The sequence below is a fragment of the Ceratotherium simum genome, chromosome 6 (assembly GCF_057802395.1).
Source record: "Ceratotherium simum simum isolate JZ-2026a chromosome 6, ASM5780239v1, whole genome shotgun sequence".
NCBI lineage: Eukaryota > Metazoa > Chordata > Mammalia > Perissodactyla > Rhinocerotidae > Ceratotherium > Ceratotherium simum.
Window position 1 is genome coordinate 77388149 of NC_141905.1, and position 22285 is coordinate 77410433.

A 22285-nucleotide genomic window follows, 5' to 3' on the forward strand; every position below is an offset into this window, starting at 1 on the left:
GGACGCAGAGGCTACAAAGCAAGGCCCTGAGGAAATAGGAAGGGACGGGCCCAGGGCCTAGGGCACGGCTGACCTGGCACAGAGGGAAGGCTGGGCGTGGGCGGAGTGAGGTCGGCGAGTTTGGTGCCAAGGGGTTCTGCTGCTGGCCAACAGCCTTGGTTTTCACTGCGGAGGAGGAGGCAGGGTCGTTTCCCAGTGAAGAGCAAGAAGGAGCTGGCTGGCAGGTGGCAAAGATTTTAAGTAGTTGTCCAAAGTGGGAGTAAGCTAGTAGGGAAACAGGATTGCTCTGGGGGTTGGAGGCCGTCAACAGCGCACCACAGGTTCATGTTTACCTTGAGATGGGCCATCTATTTAATGCCTGGGCCCTGGGCCTGGTGGACCCTTCTCCTTTATTTTTCAAATACTCAACTTTAGACAAGTTTATTAGTAATTTCACAGTATCCTTTCACAGGCTGACGAACAAACAGAAAACTGAATCTTACATCACCCATCCCCTCGGCAACCCCGTGGGGGTGAGTCAGACAGGACAGCTTCCCATTTCCCCTCTTCCACCCAGGCTTAAGAATCCCAGGCACGACTGGCCTTGAAATGGTCCTGCTGTGTGTAAGCCATCCTGTGGGCGCAGACAGCTCTGGGGTTTCCAGGAGACCTCTGGCAGAGTTCTCAAAACTGAAACGTGAGAGGAGGGTTTTCAAGCAGGAACCAGACAAATTCACCTTCAACTCCCTCCTACACCCCTCTGTTATAGAAGAGCTCTGTTTCTTCTGTTGCAGACTGAATTTCCTTCTCAAGCATACTGCACTGTATCTGAAAAGCAAAGTTAAATTTTTAATCTTTATATTAAGAACTTTTCTGGCCTTAGAAGCCAAGTTTAAAAAAAAAAACATTTTCAGAAAGCATCTATTTCGCAGTCCAACTTTATCAGTGATGTCTAATCTATAGCAAAAAACATAACCTAACTTCTTAAAAACCTTCTTAGGGAAAACTTCAAATATAAACAAACGCAGAAAGAAAATAATGAACCCTCATGTACTTGTCGTCAGCTTGAACTGTTAACAATCTGCCCATCTGACTTCATTGAGCACCTCCCATGCCCAGTTGTGGGGGATTTTTCTGGAGTATTTTAAGGCAATTCTCAGATGTGGCATTTCACCTACAAATACTTCAGTATGAAATTCCAAATGATAAAGACTTTCTTACATAACTACTGTGCCATTATCACACCCAACAAAATTAACAATAATCCCCAATACCCAGCCACATTTCCGGTCTAGCAAGGCGGCAGCTGTACTAGCTGACACGGGCAGGCAGAGGCAGCTGATGGAAAAAGAGCTTCCTTGACAGGTCTTTGAGGCTCCAGACCCAACAGTCGCTGCAGCCTGTGGTACGTCTGAGGAGACGTCCCGGACAGGTGCCTGGCGGAATCCCCCTTAGCTTTGGGCTCTCTCTGCAAGTGGAGGTGGCCTCCCCAAGCAGGACAGGGAGGCAGGGCCCCACCAGCCTAGGACCACCATTCAGCCACCCCAGTACCCACCTTGGACCAGCAGGGTATTTTCAAGGTCCAGCAAATGCCATGGCTTGCTGGTGGAGGAGGGGGAGAGGAGGCTCTGGAGGGGAGATGGACTCCATTTCCTGCCTCCATTCTGGCCTCTGAGAGCCCTGCCCGCTTCAAGCCTTGCACGACCCCCCTGCTGCCTTCAGAGTAGAGCCTGCTTCCTCAGCCTGGCAGTGCAGGCCCTGCCACCTGGCCCCAAGCATCGTGCCAGTCACAGTCAGCCACAGGTGCCCAGGTACACTGGATTCCTCAGCCCTCCTGCACCCTCCACAGGCAATGCCCTCCTCCCTTCCCCATCTCCGCCTATTTAGATCATCCATTTCCAAAGGCTCCCTCTTCAGTGCAGCCTTCCTGAATCAGCTGGCAATTCTCCTATTTCCCTCATCTTCCCATAGCCTTTCAGTCATGTTTACTTTCTAGCATGTAACAGTTGTTTCCATATGTGACACATTCTTCTTCCCGCAAAAGCCTGTGGCAGAGGCTGCCATCTGCCCCCAATGCCTCTTCTCTTCTTTCACAGCAGCAGAATTTCAGATAGGTCCAGAGTAAAGACCTCATTTCCCAGCTTCCCTTGCAGGAAGGCCTGGCCACGTGACTAAGTTTTGGCCAGTGTGGTGGAAACAGAAGTGTCACGTGGCTGTGTGGAATGAGCATGGTGCCATCCTGGAGCTTGAGGCTGAGGGCCAAACCCTAGGGATGATGGCATGCCGAGCTGAAAGGAATCAGGTCCTGGATGATTTCGAGACACACAGGTGCCTTACCTGGACTTTATGTGAACGAGAAATAAACTTCTACCTTGTTCAAGGCACTGTTATTTTGGATCTCAGTTACAATCAAACGTAATCCTACTTAACACAGAGCCCTTCCTTCTGGTGTTCTCTGTCCTGGCTACTGGCATCGCGCCTGTGCCAGAAATCTGGGTGGCCCCTGGATCCCTTTCACCCCCAATCCAGACGCTCACAAGTTCTGACTTGTCCAATTCAAGTACTTCTCTCTAACCAACTACCTCGGACCTACTCCGAGCCCCTCATCACCTCCAGCCAGAACACTTCCATAGCCTCTCAGTGCTCCCAGCCTCCTGGACTGCCCCCACCACAGTGTGCGATCCACAGAGCGATATTTCTAAAATATAACCTAAGCCACTCCCCCCACCACATCGCCCTCATTCCCCCAAAATAAAGTTCTGTCACCTTATGGGGCTTGTGAGGTCCTTCACCACCGGCCTGAGCCCGGGCACACCCTACCCTGCCACTCCATAGCTGAGTAACCTACACAGGAATTTCCCGAGCCTCAGGCTCTTCATCTGTAAAATGGGAAAAACTACCCTGAAGAGCTGTTTTGAAGACAAGAAACTGACTGCCTGACACAGTGCCCAGGACACAGAAGGTGCTGGATAAACAGAAGCCGTGCTTGTAAGTGGGAATACCCTGCAGCTTCCTCTCTCCCACAATCCGGCCACCTGGACCACTCGGAGTGTCCTGGGTGGGCCACACCAGAGCAGATCTCCATGCCTGCGTACAAGCTGTTCCCTTTGCCTCGCTGCCCTTCCCCAGTGCGTCCCCTGCCACTGCCCCCTGTCCAGGCCGTGCTGACGCTGCCCTGTTGTGCCCACACCACCCTGTGTGTGTCTGTGTTCCACCACAATCCCACTGCGTCTGCAGCTACCTCTGTGTGGGGGAGTCTCTCCTTACTGGCCCGAGGACCCAAGCACGTCCCTTCAGCCCTGTAACCTTAAGTCTAGTGGCCACCTGACTCGAGAAGGCCAGTGAGTGGCATCGGCCTGCAGTGGGGAACAGAGAACAGCAGTGGTGAAGGGAGAGACGGCTGCCTCTCGTCCTGACCACTGACAAGCTGTCCTAGATCCAGCCTTTCCAGAAGATGGGCAACCTCATGCCCACAATGACCCCAACACAGAAAGAGGCCACTAGCCAAGGACCAAAATGATACCACAGAGTAAGGAACTAAGTTGCTCCTGACACCGGAAAACAAATCTGGCTACTCAGAATGACTTGAATCCCTACGAGACAAACTGGGAAGAGAGGCCTTTCCTTTCCTTGGATCTCCTAAAGGCCCCTGCTCCGCTCTTAGCCAGGTCTGGACTCCTGGGCTCTGGGGCTCCACTGCACCCCACTTCCCCTATCAAAGCCCATGGTGGCCACATGTCACTGCTTTCTCACAGCTGCTTGGCCTCGACTACAACTTGAGGGTGGGACCCCATTAACTCACCCACCGCTGACCCCAGCACCTAGCGCTGCGTCTACCAGGGCATGCCCTCAGTCAGTGTTTGTGGAATGAATATGAGTCCAGATCATGGCGGCGAGAAATCCCACGAGATTTAAAGCCTTCTGTAAATGACCTAACCTGCAGATAAGCCACCGGCTTCACTCTCTGAGTACCGACGCAATCAGAAGTAATTATTTGCAAAAGGATTCACTTTTATTGCAATCTTATTGTAACAAACTGTGTTCTAATAGGTGGGCCTGTGAGGATTAAAAATATTTTTTTCCTTCTAAAATTTGTTTTACGGAGATGCTATCCACCCCTCCTCCCCCACCCCTCACCACCCTCATAGTGAGTATAGCGACTATCTAAAATAATTTAATACTTCTATGTTAGGTGCTAGCAGAGTTGCCTGAATTAATGATTCTATAATCCTAAACATAGAATTTGGGTTCTGAACAAGATAATTCCACAAATATAAATGCTTTTGAGGACATGACTGATTTTTAACCTCAGTGACAGAAACAAACATTTGAAATTTTCAGCCAAGAAATGCCAGAAATTGCTACTATCTACTACATCACTAATGTCCTTGACACCAGCAACAAGCCTTTGTAGAGATATGGTTATCTTCATTTCTCTTCAACAGACATGGAAACTGAGCCTCCCAGTTTAAGCAAATTGACCAAGGTCGCGGAGGAGCTGGGAACCGGAATCCAGGCAGTCTGACTCATCACAAATTACACATCCTAGTCTACAGAACCGCGCTGTCCAATATAGTAGCCACTTGCGCCATTCGAGCACTTAAGTTAAAACTAAATTTAACTTAAAATGCAGTTCCTCAGTCACAATGGCCACATTTCAAGTGCTCAACAGCCACACGTGGCTAGTGGCGACCATGTTGGACAGCACAGATACAGAACATTTCCATCACTGCAGAAAGTTCCATTGGATGGGGCATCGCTATAGACTATTCGGAGGATTTAAAATACCTCAAAGTTTTTTTTTATGCCTCAGAAAAACGCTTTTCATACACTGTTAAGGAAAAAGAGAATCCAAGACTGCACAAGCAAGCTGGGGGATGGGATTAGGTATAAATAACGTTATTTTGTTTTATACTTTTGTAAACTTTGCAGATTTTTTAGAAGGAGAATAATTTCTTTTATTCTTATCACGAGGGGGGAGAAAAGTTATTTTTTTGAGAGGAAGTTGAATGAGGGGGCACTTACCCGTCCAATCTGTGGGAATATACTGAAAGAAAGTGGCACCATGAGTCCCATTACCAAGATGGTACAAGACAGCTTTAAGGTCCATAATGACCGTGGATATTGCTGGAAAAACTGGGTCCTGTAAGAGACAAGGACACAAAGGTTTTTTTAGAGGCTGGCCCTCCGCTCTAATGGTGGCCATTGTCTTGCGTGCAGCTGCAGCCCACACCTTGGTTCCCACCCACCCTACGAACAGGAAATACCAGCAGCGGCATTGACAGAGCACTCGATACCTGTCAGGCCCGGGGTTAAGCATTTCACACGCATTTGCTCTTCTGATCCCCCCACAACCCTTTGAGGTTAGTGTTACCATCATCCCCTTCACACAAACAAGAGAATGCAGCCACTGACCAGTTAAGTCACTTGTCTAAAATCCCACAGCTCAAAAGTGAGAGGTCCGATTCTAGAGCCTTTGCTCTCCACCTGGGCTATGCTGACACGGTGTGACATTCTGACCCTGACCTTTGAGTGTGAGTCACAGTGTGGGAAGGTGCAAAGAACCCCGGCCTGGGAGTCAGAGACCTGGGGTTCTGGGGTTTGGCTGGGGCTCTGCCACTGGCTGACTGTGTGCTCTCGGGCAAGTCGCTTTCCCTTCTGAGCCTTGGGTTTTTTCAGATGCAAAATGAAAGGGCTGAGTTGGAAGAGCCACTGAGGTCACTCCAGCTTGGATACTATCATGGCTGTGGGATGGCACGTGGTCCTTCTGGGCACCCCAAGGCCCACTGGGAAATGAGGACCATCTCTCCCCACCAGGCAGCCGGTGCCATTATGTAGGCCTCAGGGGACAGACCGGAGGGCCCCAGCTTTCCCAGCAGCCCCAGCTCTGAGGCCAGCCAGAGTGGTTCAGGAAGACTGACCAGCAGAAGTCTCCACACCCATCCAGCCGGATCAACCCTGGGACGTAACAGTTGGCTCTGCCCAGGACGCTGCTGCTTCCTGAAAAGGCGCGCCTTACACGGTCCTAGCGGAGGCTTCCTAGCTCACCATGCTGGAGAGAGTGGACTGGGTCAGCAGCAGTCAGGTGACCCCACCTGGGCCAAGAGAATCCTTCCCTGGGAGTTTCTGAACTGAGTGGAAGACAGTATCTGCCTCCCCTGGGGTTTGCTGTGTTGCTATTTCTCATCAGGACACTTAAGATATGAGGTGGGAGGTGTCAGGAGAAGCCAATGTGCAGCAGGAGAGAAGGAAGCCAACACCCACGAAGAAGAGAGAGCTGTCCCTGCCCTGGAGCTTCTGCTCAGCTGCCATAAGCTACGCTCCCTGTCCGTACCCAGTATTGAAACCAACACATCTCCCTTCTGTCTGAGCTACTGCAAGCGGGCTTCTCATACTGGCTGGTCCCCAGGCCCTCCTCCTTTTGATTTTGGTGGTGAGGAAGATTAGCCCTGTTGCCAATCCTCCTCTTTTTGCTGAGGAAGATTGGTCCTGGGCTAACATCTGTGCCCATCTTCCTCTACTTTATACAGGACGCCTGCTATAGCATGGCGTGACTAGTGGTGCGTCGGTGTGTGCCCGGGATCCGAAGCTGCAAACCCCGGGCCGCCAAAGTGGAGCATGCGAACTCAACCACTACGCCACCACGCCGGCCCCTTCAGGCCCTCCTCCTCACAGGCCATTTCTTCTTCTCAAAAGGGATGACGGTCTACTGAATCTGGGCCTCTTAAGCTAATTTATCACATGCTTGGAATCAAGGGGGGAAAGAGGCTTGAGCAATCTTCACAGCACCTCAGAGCTGGGAGAACCTGCAGATCATCCCAACTCCTCACTGTAGAAGTGCAGAAGCGTGCCTCAGCAGGTGCTGGGACGTGCCCAAGAACACAGAGCAAACTGAGGACAGGGCCTGGGCTGCATTCCAGGTGTGCTGGAATACGCACACCTGGATTCCCACGCCTGCCCCAAATCAATCCTGCCGTCTTAACTGCGATGAAGAGTGTTTAGTAGAAGATTACTGAAGCAACTTCTTCCCACCCCTCCCACCAAGGTCAGGATTTGACAAGTTTTACAAAGATTTTGACTGTCAACTTGTTTATTCCTACCCGGGGAGATGAGCGTACCTCTTACCTTTTAAAAAAATATGAGAAGACTTCAGGGATAAAAGCTGAGGTCCCAAACAGCACGACTCTGGATGTTGCTGTATCTTTAACAGCCTAGTGGAAATAAAAGAAAGCCACTTAGTACATAGAGTGAGACAATTTCCAGGGATCCTGCAACACATGACCGAGACAAGCAAAGCAACTCTCCCTTCTCACTTAGAAAAACAGTGCATGTGGAAAGAGGGTGAGGTAGCACCTGATGTGCCCATGTATGGAGGACGGCTGGGGTTGGTGCCAGGAGAAACTGGAGATGGGATTTACTTCCCCTTGACTCCGCAATGGTCTCCATCAGTCCACCAACCACCCCAAATAAAATACTAAGTACAAGCAAAGGCAGCTTATGAACAATCTTCACTTAGAACTAAATGGCAACCCCCTCGGTGGAACTGCCTATCTGCCACTGAGGACAATGCCACATGTTTTCCTTTCAATCCAGGACTCGGCCACTGGCCTCTCTATCCTGAATAGCTCCCCAGTTATTCCCACCCCTTCCGGTGGAGGAATCCCCCAAGAACCCAGCTTTGAATGTGCTGGCGTGGCATCACACCCACACGTAACACGCACGAGTCCACCTGTACGCACCCATCTTTTGCTTGCGTAATTAAAAATGTGCTATAAATTTCATTTTGCATAAACATGTATGTAGAGTTTATAACATTTGGTCATCTTTTCTATAATATACATTACTCTATATATTCAACATTTAAACATATAATTTACTGTATGGGTTATAAGCACAAAATCATGTGCACTCAAGGGGAATGTTAGAGACTTTCCAGAGAAATTTTGACTGTAGATGACACTTGCATGTTAACTTCAGAATCCAGCCCCTGGGTAAGACACAGCGCCACCAACAGCACTGCTCTGCACAGGATGAATAGACACACATTCCACCATTCCCTTCCCCCAACTCCGCTCCTTCCACGGCCAGCTTCCATGACTTGGCTACAGTCTACCTTCCGGGATTCTCTCCTGAGCCCAGCACCCATGCTCTCTGATTATTACACTAATGCTCGGCTCATCAGATCCCTCTGTAGGGAATGCCTTTCCTCCATGAGGACAGAGGGAGCCAAGGAGGCGGCCCTTAAAATAAACTTTCAGGAATATAAAATAAAGTAGCTCCATTCCAGGAAGAGAAAAGTGGCTGCTGAGCGTGGTGTGTTTCGACGTCAGTGGGGCGTGGCCAGCCTGTCCCCCTCTGTCTCGAGTGCCATGGGAAGACAGCCCAAACCAGTCATGAGGAGGCGCTGAGAGACACGGTACCGTCTGCAACTGAGTGGCTTACAAGGCCAGTCAAGGGAAAATAACATGCACTAGGTTCCTGAAATCCGATCAATGGGGCCCGATTACAATCAGATATTGCCGGTTACGCAGTTTCTGAAATTTTAGCCGAAGAAAATACACCTTTCAGTGACAGGGAAATGATAAAAGAACGCTCATACTTATGTACAGGTGCAGACACTTCATTCTTAAGAGAAAGCTAAACTTTTTTTTTTTAAAGGAGATCATCAAAACTTTCCTTTGCCCTAAATCGGCCTTCCTGTGAAAAATGAAGTTTCTCCTAGCGAGGTGGACTAGATATCTGGATAGCTAGCAGAACCTGAGGCTGCCTCCCCCAAGGGAGGCTGAGCACTCCTGGCTCCTGGAGCAGAGGGATTCTGACTTGTGAGGGTTTGGGTCTCTGGAGCCTGGCACAGTGCCTGGCGGGGAGGAGGTGCTGAGAACAACTTGTGGATGAAACATCTGCTGTCCCTCTTCTCTTCAGCTGCATGAATAATTCACAGCAACACTAACGCCCTGTAGTTAAAGTTGAGTTGATGAGAAACGCAAACACATGTCCACACAAAGAGTTGCACATGAACGTTCAGAGCAGCATTATTCATAATAGCCAAAAACTGGACACAATCCAAATATTCATCGCTTGGGGAATGGATTAGCAAAATATGGTATATCTATACAATGGAATACTGCTTAGCAATAAAAAGTTACCAACTCCTGATACATGGCACAGATGGATGGACCTCAATGTGCGAGAAGCCAGACACAAAAGACTACTGGATGGTTCATTTATGTGAAATTTCTAGAGAAGGCAAAACTATGAAGACATAAAGCAGATCAGTGTTTCCCTGGGGCCAGGGGTGGGAGGGGGAGTGACTGTAAATGGGCAGGGGGGAAATGTTTAGGGTGATGAAGATGTTCTAAAATTGGACTGTGGTGATGGTTGCACAACTGTTTAAATTTACTAAAATTCATACTATACAAAGTCAAACTATACTCTCACAATGGGTGAAGTTTATAGTATGTCAATTACACCTCAATAAAGCTGTTAAAAATGTCTCTTTAGGCTGGCACAGTGGTTGAGTCCGCACGCTCCGCTTCAGCAGCCTGGGGTTTGCGGTTTGGATCCCAGGCACGGACCTACATCACTCATCAAGCCATGCTGTGGCAGGTGTCCCATACACAAAATGGAGGAATACTGGCACAGATGTTAGCTCAGGGCCACTCTTCCTAAAGCAAGAAAAGAGGAAGACTGGCAACAGGTGTTGGCTCAGGGCCCATCTTCCTCACAACCCCCCTCCCCCCAAAAAAAAGTCTCTTTAGGGTGGTTCCTTAGGCACAGAACCTTCATTTCCAAAACGAGGTCTTTTATTTCTGGCAGCAGTCTCTCCCCTTGTTTCTTGTAATTAGCATGTCCCTACTGTAACTCATTCAGAAAGGTGGCCACTATTTTCAGACTTGCTACTAAATGGTCTGGTAGAAATACGGTAGCAGGTATCTGATGGTTTATATTTCAGCTGTCAATCATTGACAGGATTTAGAGTAATATGTTTCATGAGCCGATTAACGATGAATATCAACTGAATAAGCAGCCATCTTTTCTGACCTCCGCTTCCACCGACATGCTGGGCAGAAGGATGTCCAGCTGGCTAAGGGAGTCCCTTTGAAGGCTGACACTGTGAGAAGCCCAGTTATTCCCTTTGCTTTGTATCAGGGGCTGTTCCATGCTGCTCTTCATGCCAGTTGCAAACAACTCCCTCACATTACAATTCTTTAGCTAAAGTCACTTCACAGACACCAAAAAGGATATTACCTGCTGAAAATATATTTTTTAAAAAGTCCACACCCAAAACGAAACCACCATAGCCTATCCCAGGTTCTTAGAGCTGAATGTACACAGAAACCACTGTGTTGAATTGAGCAAAAGAATAAACTCTCTAATAATAAAACCTATTAAAAATTGAGGCCTTTTAGAAGAGTTCTGGTCAGAGCACTGGATTTCCTTAGGCCATCCTTGACAGCAAATTGGTCCTTAAAGATGAAGACTATAAGAAAATCTGCTGTGAGCTGGAGAGGGAGAGCTTCTCTTAAACCCAGAAAGGGTGTCCACTGACTTCCACGAGCACAGAGCAGACTGGGAGGGCGGATGCTAGGCTTAAGGAACAAGATCTCACACTCAGACAGGGGCCTAGCATTTGGCGGAGGCCCATCTGTGATGGTCAGTCTCATGTGTCAACTTGGCTAGGCTATCATACCCAGTTATTTAATCAAACACTAGTCTAGGCGTTGCTGTGGGGCTATTTTGTAGATGTGGTTAACATCTATAATCATACTGACCTTAAATAAAGGAGACTACCCTCTATAGAGTGGATGGGCCTCACCTCATCAGTTGGAAAGCCTTCAGAGCAAAATCTAAAGTTTCACAAAGAAGAAATTCTGCCCCAAAACTGCAGCATCAGCTCCTGAGTCTCCAGCCTGCCGGCTTGCCCTACACATCACCTAATTACAGCCCTACGATTGCATGAGCCAATGACCTGAAATGAATGAATGAATGAATAAATAAATAAATAAATATATTTATATATATATTCTATTGGTTCTGTTTCTCTGGAAAACCCAGACCAATGCAGCATTTTTTAAACATCGGGGTGCAAAATATAAAATCTCTCTCTCAGCATAATGAGGGAAGATATGATAAGGAAACGTTGAAAGGAGACATGAATTTGTTATCAGCTCTCAAACAGAAAATTCAATTCTTTGCCCAAAATACAAGCAGCCACGGCTCCATCGTGTCCCCCTACCTTTGTCCCGGCTTTTCTGGAATAGCCTATGACATTGCCTTCCTTGTCCATGACCTCAATCCCTCGCGTGGGCTCAAAACTTCGGGATGCAATAACATTCACTGCACTGAGTTGGGCTGTCGATGTAAAGGAGAGAACACACAACACAAGGATGAGTTTTGGTCCAGGGAAGGAACACCTTTTCTGGTGTCAAGCCTCTTTCCCTGATGGCTGCGCTTCCTTGACCCTCGGTTGGTCACCTGACATGTGAGAACCAAGCTCTCTTCTGGGGCTGTGAAGCTGGGGTCAGAACTGTTGGCTTCTCAGTCCTGGATCCTCACTACAACTCAGCACCAGGTTCCAGCACCCCTGAAAGTCCAGCCCGGCTCCCTTACAGGATCCCAGGAGAAACCCCAGGATCCTTGAAATATGCCCCCCTTCTTTACTTAAGCTGGTTTGACCAGGTTTCTGTTACATAATTTTCCAAATTTTACCACTGACAGCATTCTGCCAATCCTTCAAACTGCTACAATTCCCAAACCCAAATCTGGAGTGTGAACTAGTGAATCTGCAGGCTGGCAAACTTAAAACAGTCAGTTAATATCTCTGTCATTCCCTCTGGAGTCAGACTAGACTGGAATCTGTTATACCACCACTTCTTCCAGTGTGACCCAGCAAAGTTACTTAACCTCCCACTGCCTCGGCCTCCTCATCTGTAAATGAGAATAATAATTCTACCTACCCATAAATTGTTGTCAGGATTAAGTAAACCAATACATGTAGAGGGCTTGTACAGATAGTCTTTAAAACGTAATTTGTATTTCCAAGTTTGTGTTCATCCTTTGACAACTAAAGGGGTATCTACAGAGAAAATGTCACCTCTCAAACCGAAGACCCAATTTGGGCCTGGGAGTCCTGGCGAGCTGCAAACGGCAGCTGTCAAGCCACATTGTGGCCTAGGGACCTAGGTGTCCCTGAAGATGGAGGAAGGCTCAAAGGCCGCATGCTTGGGCCGGCCCTGTGGCGTAGCAGTTAAGTGTGCGCACTCCGCTGCCGGCGGCCCGGGTTCGGATCCTGGGTGCACACCGAGGCACCGCTTGTCCAGCCATGCTGTGGCAGCGTCCCACATAAAGTGGAGGAAGACTGGCACAGATGTTAGCCCAGGGCCAGTCTTCCTCAGCAAAAAGAGGATTGGCATGGATGTTAGCTCAGAGCTGATCTTCCTCACCAAAAAAAAAAAAAGAAAGACGGCATGCTTCCTGCTTACTGAGAAAGACGACAGGAAGGGCTTTTCTCATCAAAATGTTACTCGGTGAAAACTTCATTTGGAGGAAATGAGGGAGTAACTAGAAAATAAAAGAGAAAAATCATTATTGCATGGGACCAAAAACCAGCAACACAGACTCCACAGCAGAGAGCTAGCACTGAGCTCGCTCCCATTACAATCTGACACTGCACGTGCTCGCCATGTCTTCTTTAATTGTTGCAACACTGAGCTGTTTTCTCTGATCATTCGAGGAATACATGGAGGCTCAGAGAGGTCACATAACTTGTCCAGTCACTGAGCCATTAAGGATTTGTGCCAGGATATGAACCAGGCTTCCTCGACTCTAACAATCTACATTGTTAACCATCACAGTGTTGTGACATCCAAAGCAATATACAATTTGTATATTTGTATCTATAAATTTACATACATACATAATGTATGTTTCTGTAGCATAAATTCATTTTTTAAAAAGATAACATTGAGCATATGCCTAGAAACTTGGAATAGTCACATGATTCTGGGGGGGTGATAGGATTACAGGTGACTTTTATTTTCTTCTTTATGTCTTACTCATACTTTCTAAATGTTTAAGTTGGAACATAAATTTGTAATCAGAATCAAGTTTTTTTGATTTTGAGGAACAAAAAGGATTGGACCAATTTTTAAAATACCTACTCCAAAAAAAGTTGAAGAAGCGATTACTCCTGTCCCTAGTAATACACTCTCATGTGACTGCCGATTCTATGGAAAAGCAAAAGCACATATTTAACAAATACCACAGTTTTACCCAGTAAGGATAATTAAACAAAGAAAAACTCCAGAAGAAATGATACAAAATTGTGGACCCTCTGGGCCTCGCAATACTCACGTAACTTGCGTTTCCGTTGATGATGTTGAATGCTGTAGTGTAGGTGTAGAAGGAAACCTGCAGAGAGACAGAGGCAAACAGGTCACATTTTGGTTCCAAGCAAACAAAACTGAGTAATCGTGAAATAGAAATAATTGTTACCTGAGGTAAAATCATGGACTTCAGACTTTTTACTGACAGCAGTGACAGAAATACCTTAAAAAAAAAAAATAGAGTACAGTTATAAGTGTTTTAGGGGAGGGAGAGCTTGAACGAGCAAAGAACTTCCTAGGGGAGATGCAGAGCCGAGCCCCCGGAGTTGGGACAAGGAGAGGAAGGTGTGGACGCAGGGGGGCTACTGCTCAGTGGACATGTGACGCTGAATAAGCACCTACTGGGCACTGGGACGCTGGGAGCCTGACAGTGGTCCCTGTCTCCAAGACCTGCAGTCGAGCAGGGCAGCTGAGAAGTAGGCACTTTCCAGGGGTTGCAGACACAGGGCAGGTGTGGGAGAAGTAACTGACAGCTGATGTCACTTTGTGAGAGCACCTCGGGAGAGCCAAGGAGGGATAGCCTCGCTGGGAGACAACTCCAGGTCCCAGGTGAGGGCCCATATCAGGGGGAGGGCTTGGGGAGAGGAGGTGACGGACAATTACGTGGGCTGGTGGCAGGGAGCACGTCTTAACTCATCAATCTCCTCTGTAGTCCTTTGTGCACAGCAGGTAGTCAAAGAGAGGATTACCCTGTGACACTGTGGACCTTCAAGAGGCCTGGGTGCCGGATGGGTAAGTGGGGGGTGGGGAACTATATGAACAGCAGACATGGGTCAGAGGTGGGGGTCCATAAGCATCTATCAGGCAGTCATGGGACAGAGGTCCAGAGCCGGAGGACACAAGCCACCGAGGTTAGGAGACGGGTGGATATCTTCCTAAACCCCCAGTGTCATAACTTCGAGTGGCAGCTTACTCACCATGGGCGCCGTGAAAGGCAGGAGAGCTGGCAAAGAAGAGAAGAGGTCAGTGAGTGCAGCTGCTGAGGCAAAGAGAGGCCGGAAAGGGGCAGCGCCCACCCAAAAACCTCTTCTCCAGCCTCCTGAAGGCACAGACATCAAAGGACATTTTTTAGTCATTCTTTTCTTCCTAATAAAAATAATAACTATGTGCATGTGGCAAAGATTTAAATCAGCACAGTATAGGGAGACCTGACAAGGCTCCCTCCAGCCTTCCCAGTCCTTCTCACTGAAGGTAAGTGGTCGCTTGTTCATCCTTCCACATGAATTTAATACATCTGGGATACTGTGATTTATAATAAGAAATACAGACGCCGCATAACGACGTTTCGGTCAATGGCAGACTGCGTAGACAATGGTGGTCCCATAAGATTAGTACCATATAGCCTAGGTGTGTAGTAGGCTATACTATCTATGTTCATGTAAGTACACTCTCTGATGTTCACACAAGATGAAATCACCCAACAAGGCATTTCTCATAATGTACTCCCATCATTAAGTGACATATGACAGTATATGTTTGCTCTTTGTCCCTCTTCCCAGCATAGAGATCCGAAAACCTTGGGAATTTACTAAGTGAGAAGAGTGATAAACGTGAAATGAGTGTCTTTTGTTATTTATAACAAGCCCCTTTCAACCACACCTGAGATAATGTTAATACGATGACTTTCAGAAAGCCCCTGAGGATGAGGGCTGGTTGCCAGGGGAACCAACTAGGTGATTAGGGCATTAGAACTTTCAGCCCCCGCCCCCCCAACCCCAACCTCCAATGGAGGTGAGAGGGGCTGGAGGTTGGGCTAATCACCCATGGCCAGTGATTTAATCAACCATGCCTAGGGGCCGGCCCCATGGCTTAGCAGTTAAGTGCGAGCGCTCCGCTACTGGTGGCCCGGGTGGATCCTGGGCGCGCACCGACGCACCGCTTGTCCGGCCATGCTGAGGCCACGTCCCACATACAGCAACTAGAAGGATGTGCAGCTATGACATACAACTATCTACTGGGGCTTTGGGGGAATAAAAAGGAGGATTGGCAATAGACGTTAGCTCAGAGCCGGTCTTCCTCAGCAAAAAGAGGAGGATTAGCGTGGATGTTAGCTCAGGGCTGATCTTCTTCTCACACACACAAAAATAATCATCATCAACCACGCCTACTAACAAAGCCTCCATTTAAAAATGCTAACTGGGAGGGTTTGGAGAGCTTCTGGCTTGGTGAGCACTGGAGGTGCTGGGAGGGTGGCATGCCTGGAGAGAGCGTGTCACAGAATTGATGGGTGTGGGAAAAAGCCCACACATCTGGTGTCAGAAGTGAAGTATTGAGAGCACAGTGTTGAGAGGAGAAATACGAGTGTTTTTCTTTCACAACATCTATCAGGATCTACGCAAATTCTCCCACTCTTTCTCATATACACACAGCACTTATTTATACAAAAGAACCACTATACACTGTTTATACTTCATTTTTTTCTCCTTAATACTAGTTCCTGAAGATCCATTCATTCACATTAGCACATAGGATTTATTTATTTATTTATTTTGAGGAGATCAGCCCTATGCTAACATCTGCCAACCCTCCTCTTTTTCTGTTGAGGAAGACTGGCCCTGGGCTAACATCCGTGCCCATCTTCCTCCACTTTATATGGGACGCTGCCACAGCATGGCTTGCCAAGCAGTGCGTCAGTGCGCGCCCGGGATCCGAACCGGCGAACCCGAGGCCGCCGCAGCGGAGCGAGCGCACTTAACGGCTTGCGCCACCGGGCCTGCCCCTTATCTCATTTTTTTTAATGAATTATTTAACTACAGTCTGAACTGCTGGATCTTTATGTTGTTTCCAGTTTCTTGTTTATAATATACAGAGAATTTGATAGTTGGAAGGATCCTATACGATCACGGATTTTATTCCCCTCATCGTAGTTAAGATATGAGAGAGAGACAATACTAATGGAATCCCTAATTCTAGCACTTATGAACCATCAAGGAAATAATCAGTTATGTTCTTTGGGGCATGATGGGGCAGGGCAGGATTCACCCCCAGGCCTGTCCCCTCACTCCCAAAGTCCAGGTCTTTCCACAGGACTGGACACAGCTCTGGGCCCCCAACCTGCCCTTCTCCACTATTAACCCTAAGCCCTTCAAATATTCTTTTTAAGTCTTTTAAAAAGACTCATCGTCAGAAATCCTTCTAGGAAAAACCAAAAATTAAAATAAGGCGGGCAGAGTTTTGCAAATGTTACAAACCACATCTTCCCAACCCACTTCTGAAAATGAGAATCAACTCACCTGCAGGTCGAAAAGGAACGGGGATCAGTTTGCTGCTGTCAGGATGCACTGTGGACTTCAAAAGGGTAAACACAAAGGTTGGTTTGATGTTTGGTTTTGTTATTTTAAGAGACTAAGAATTAGGAAGGGGCTGAAACTTACGAGACTTCTCTTCCAAGCTTCTTGTATCTAAAAAGAGAAAAAAAAAAGCAATAGCTTTTAAAGGTGGTCTGGCAGCAAATGAAATCTGCTCTCCAGTCTCATTTCTGGCGCTGCCTTTGCTCTGCCTTTCAGAGAGTGAAGGCAGAACTGTTTAACACCACATGGACAGAACAAATCAAAATAAATGAATCAAATGAACAAATGAACTAACAAGCAAAGAGATGATCCACATAAAGAAAATGACCAGAACATTAAAAAGTCCTAAGTCTCTGACCTTGAAGAGGACTCAAGGCCAACACCCAATGTGACCCTCAGGTGAGTCCCTGGATCCAGCCTGTCCCTGGCTCAGAGCAGAACAGGCTTCGTGCAGACGACACACCACACCATTAGCCAAGTCACTTGCAACAGAGCCAGTCTGTCAGCCCAAAGGCCCCAGACAAGTTCTTAGAAAAATCAAATTAAATATACGAGCTTTCCACAGGCTGCCTCACGGGACTGATCTTGGGCTCCGGCAAGCCCCATACACTGCAAGATGGAAAACAAATACTTGGTTTGAGTCTTTGGGCAGGTTGTAACCCTGGCGGCATGCTGCCTCTAATGGGAAATCGATTCTGACTTGGCAGGCCTGCCTGAATTCTGGAGTTTTCAACGGGGCTCAAGGAACCAGCTACAGAGAATCCCCCCTAATATCCACTGCACAGGAGGAACCCCAAGCTTTTTTCTCCTTAATACTAGTTCCTCCTACTAGTATCTAATACTAATCTGGTTTATGAGAAGGAATTCTAACATATTTAAAAAACTAACCCAGGTTTAAAAAGCGGATCCCCGGGGCAGTGTTTACGACGAAAAATTTTCCACCTGATTTCAGACCACGCACGCAGAATCACCTGAAGGCAACCATACCCAGCCTTCAACCAGGCACACTTGAGCACATGAGACATACCCCTTGGTCCTCCAAGTCGTGTACGGATGCATCTTGATTTGTTAACAATAGTTGCCTTGATTTTTCTATTTTTTCCTATAATCAGATATAAAGAAATCAAGCCATGATGTCAATAGTGTTCAGATTTATCCACAGATTTAAGAATCACTTGTTCATTCACACCTGATTTCAATGCAACATGTAGCCAAGGTTCTCTACGCCCTGAGAGTTGCCGTTAGGATAGTCCCATGTGTCCTTCAGATTCAGAGCCCTGGCTTCTTAGATCCAGCAGCTGACCCACTGGCGCTGCCATCTGCCCCCATTCCTCTCTGATGTCCACTGTCTCAGTGAACCACACCACTGTTCGCCTGGTTGTGCCAGCAGAAACCTGGAAGTCCCTGCTCTCACCCCCACATCTAATCAGCTCAGCCTTATTTCTTCCTTTTTACTTAATTTGAGAAAAAAAAATTAAATACAGAAAATACAAAGAATGATTACATACTCATAATCCCCTCACCCAGAGTTAACAGTAAACATTCAGTTATATTTGCTTCTAATTTTTTTTCCAAAAACAGCCATCAACCCCAGTCTCATTTCCCTTCCCCTTCTGTCAGAGGGGACCACTACGAGTTCAAGGTATAAACTTTCCGTCCATTTTTTATACTTATACATACATGAATACATGTATCCATAAACAAATATGTAGTATTGGTTTTTTATGTTGTAATTTGCATAAATGCTGTATATATGCATCTTTCCTTTCCACCACACATCACAGATATGTTTTTCCACTTATCATATGTGTCGTATGTTTCCACTTAATATGTTGATAACTAGATCATCACCTTTTTTTTTTTTGGTGAGGAAGATTAGCCCTGAGCTAACATCTGTTGCCAATCCTCCTCTTTTTGCCGAGGAAGATTGGCCCTGGGTTAACATCTGTGCCCATCTTCCTCTACTTTATATGTGGGACGCCTACCACAGCAGGGCTTGACAAGTGGTGCATAGGTCCCCACCCGGGATCCGAACCTGCGAACCCTGGGCCGCCAAAGCAGAGCACGTGAACTTAACTACTACACCACTGGGCCGGCCCCTAGATCATCACTTTTAACAGCTAATTAGTATTCCACTGTATGAATATCCCATGTACTATTTCTCTATTTCCCTGCCAATGTGCATTCAGGTTGTTTCTTGTTTTTCTCTATTATAAACAAAGCTATGTGGAACATCTTGAGCACAAGGATGGCGTGTCCCTTTGGGTCTGGCCCTGAGGGTCATTGCCGGTGACAGGGGATCTCTTCCTCTTCATCCCTCAGCGACACTTGGTTCAAACCCTCATCTTTCACTTGGACAGCTAAGCATCCCCTGAACTGATCACCTTGCCTACAGTCGGGTCCCCTCTGGCTACTCCCCACATGGCCACCAAAGAGACCCTCTGAAACACTAACCTCACCACCAGCCCTATAGGCTGAGTGCAAACCCCACTCGTCTGAATGGCACACAAGGCCTTTTAAGAACTGCCTGGTTCCCCCCATGAAAAGCCCCAGTGACTGGGCGACCTGCTCTCCCACCCTGGGATGGCGTATACAGGCATACCTCAGAGATATTGCAGGTTCATTTCCAGACTACTGCAATAAAGCGAGTCATACAAATTTTTTGGCTTCTCAGTGCATATAAAAAGTTATGTTTACACTATACTGTAGTCTATTAAGTGTGCAAAAGCATTATGTCTAAAAAAACAATGTGGGCCGGCCCCGTGGCTTGGCGGTTAAGTGTGCGCGCTCCACTGCTGGCGACCCGGGTTCGGATCCCGGGCTCGCACCGACGCGCTGCTTCTCCGGCCATGCTGAGGCCGCGTCCCACATACAGCAACTAGAAGGATGTGCAGCTACGACACACAACTATCTACTGGGGCTTTGGGGGGAAAAAATAAATAAATAAAATCTTTAAAAAAACAATGTGCACACCTTAATTAAAAAATATTTTACTGGGGCCGGCCCGGTGGCAGAGCGATTAAGTTCATGCGCTCCACTTCATCGGCCCAGGGTTCCCCGGTTCGGGTGCTGAGTGTGAACCTACTCACCACTCATGAAGCCATGCTGAGGTGGCGTCCCACATAGAGCAACTAGAAGGATGTACAACTCTGACATGCAACTATCTACTGGGGCTTTGGGGAGAAAAAAAAAGATAAAAAGGAGAAAGATTGGCAACAGTTGTTAGCTCAGGGCCACTCTTTCTCAAAAAAACAAAAACAAACAAACAAACAAACAAAATATGTTATTGCTAAAAAATGCTAACCATCGTCTAAGCCTTTAGCAAGTCATAATCTTTTTGCTGGTGGAGGGTCTTGTAAAAAATGCAGTATCTGCGAAGCGCAATAAAGCGAAGTACAATAAAACGAGATACTAGTTCCCTCTCCCTGTCGTGTCCTCACTGCCCCCTCCCTCTCTGCCTTCCCTCAACACCCTCCCCGACAGAGGGAAGCGTTTCCTCTGTTCCTGGTTCCTGCTACTCCCACCCTTAGAGGTCTAGGTCAAGGTCTGTGACGAGCTTTGCCCATCAGTCTTCCATTACCAGGGGGGTTCTGATCCCCTGTGATCACCAGCACCTGGCCCGGGGCTTGATGTTACCTCTAAAATGGATTTCTTCTTTTATGTATCACCCTTCCAATCTAACAAGCTCATTCAGAAGGAATAAAAACATGATATATGGATTCTGTTATTTCAACTGCTTTCCAAAGGGACACGCAGTCTTCACGTTTCAGAATAAGATGTAAATTCATTATCTTTGAAAACAAGAACATACTTACAACTGAAAGGACCAAATTTGTAGGATCCAATAATTCCATCCACTGAAGAAACCTTTGAACAAAAGACTTAAGAGAGGGAAAAGCACCAGAGATTAACGGCAGCAGAAAAACAAAGATTATGTTAATAATAACAGGTAACATTTTTTCTGAGAACCTAATAGGGCCCTGTACTGTGATCTGCCTTCCACCTGCAGCATCTCCTGGAATCCTTACAACATCCCCATTTTACAGGTGAGGAAACTGAGGCTTAGAAGGGCTCATGAATGTACTCAAGGAAACTCAGACAGGAAATGACTCAGCAACCTGTGCTCTTAAACCACTCCAACATCAAATTGCTCTTGAGGGTGAAAAGCCTAGACTTTGGGGTCAAAAGGGCCTACGTTCACTTCGCACATATGACCTTGAAGCAACTACCTAGAAAGGTCTCAGAGTCTGTTTTTCACCCCCTTAGGGTTGGCGTAAGGCTTAACTCCAGTCGTAAAGGACGGGACATCCCAGCGAGGCCTCAATAAAGGCAGCTTGGTTCACATGTGGAGAAAGGTCTGGTTTGCTCCAAAAAGCCCCCAAAGTTGGCAGTGGCTCTGGCTGAAGCCTGGCTCTGTCAGGGCAAACGGAACTCCCCGGCCCTTCTCAACCTCGCCACCTAAAAACACCGGGCCAGGCCCTACTTTAGGTGAGGGCTGAAAGAGAACACTCCAGGACTGTGCTGTCTACTTAGCCACACGTGGCTAGGGAGCCCCTGAAATGTGGCCAGGCCAAATCGAGGTGTGCTCTATGTGTAAAACAGACACCAGATTTCGAAGACTTCCTACACAAAAGGATGTAAAATGTCTCATTAATAATTTTGTATATTGACTACATGTTGAAATGTTAGTATTTTGCATCTGTTAGGCTAAATACGACTTATAATTAATTTCAGCTGTTTCTTTTTACCCTTTTTAATGAGGCTACTAGAAAGTTTTAAATTACTTATACGGCTCCCATCACATTTCTATTGGACACTGCCTGGGGCGGGGCTTGTTACTTCTTGTCCCCGGAGGCTTCCCACAGCCCCAAAGTCTCACTCTGAGCGGCTGAGCCTACCGAGGTTGGGAGGCTGGGGGCTCCTGGGAGGACCTCTGCCTCTTCAACCTGGTGCTCAGCAACAGCTTAGGCAGCAGAGTGCAGACACCTGCGAGGGGGGCACTGGCTCCTCAGGGCGATCTGCAGGGTGACCTTGTGACGACCCTCCCTAGGCAGGCCTGGGGCAGGGGTGACACACAGTAACCGCCTTGGCCGCCGAGATCCGGCAAGCTTGGGTTTCCCCTTCGTTCCCTCTCGGGGTCTGAGGTGGGAAGGCGGTGGTGCGACCACGTGGCCTGCCCAAGGTCACCTGGGCCAGCTGGCGACTCCACGCGGCGAGGCCCCACTCCCTCCCCGCCCCCAGCCGCGCGGCCCGGGCCGTACTTGGCGTTCGGTGATCCAGAAGCGCACGTTGGGCTCCATGCGGGCGGCGGCGCCGCTGCACCCGGGAGCCTCCCGGGCCCCGCGCCTCCTTCGCCTCCGCCTCCTTCTCCTTCTCCTCCTCCTCCCCCTCCTGCTTCTGCTCCTCTTTCAGGGACCTACGTGATGGCCGGACAGGTCGCCGCCCGGCCCGGCGCGGAGGAGGAGCCGGGCGGCGCGCCCCACCCCGGGCGCGCGCGCGCCCCCTGTTCCCGCTCCCGGGCTCCCGCACGCCCGCTGCTCGGTCTCACCACCTGCCGGCCCGCCCGGTCCCGCGCGCCCACCCCCACGTCCCCGCGCACCCACTGTTCCACGGAGCCCACCTCTCCCGCAG

The 22285-nt window shown here is 48.1% G+C and overlaps 1 protein-coding gene across 2 annotated transcripts; it reads right to left on the reverse strand.

Moving 5' to 3' along the window:
- Positions 1 to 404: 404 nt before the first annotated feature.
- SFXN4 (sideroflexin 4) lies at positions 405 to 22048 on the reverse strand. 2 transcript variants are annotated; one of them, XM_087432692.1, is made up of 14 exons: positions 21916 to 22048; positions 20470 to 20535; positions 17682 to 17756; positions 16739 to 16765; positions 16598 to 16652; positions 14282 to 14307; positions 13474 to 13527; positions 13333 to 13389; positions 13140 to 13205; positions 12462 to 12540; positions 11216 to 11331; positions 7105 to 7190; positions 5005 to 5122; positions 405 to 807 (listed from the first exon to the last, which is right to left on the reverse strand). In XM_087432692.1, exons 1-14 carry the CDS (start codon positions 21952 to 21954, stop codon positions 730 to 732), a joined length of 942 nt encoding a protein of 313 aa, XP_087288818.1. In that variant the 5' UTR covers positions 21955 to 22048; the 3' UTR covers positions 405 to 729. The 2 variants fall into 2 exon arrangements, with proteins under 2 accessions (XP_087288818.1, XP_087288819.1); XM_087432693.1 differs by lacking the exon at positions 21916 to 22048 and adding an exon at positions 21553 to 21701.
- Positions 22049 to 22285: the final 237 nt, after the last annotated feature.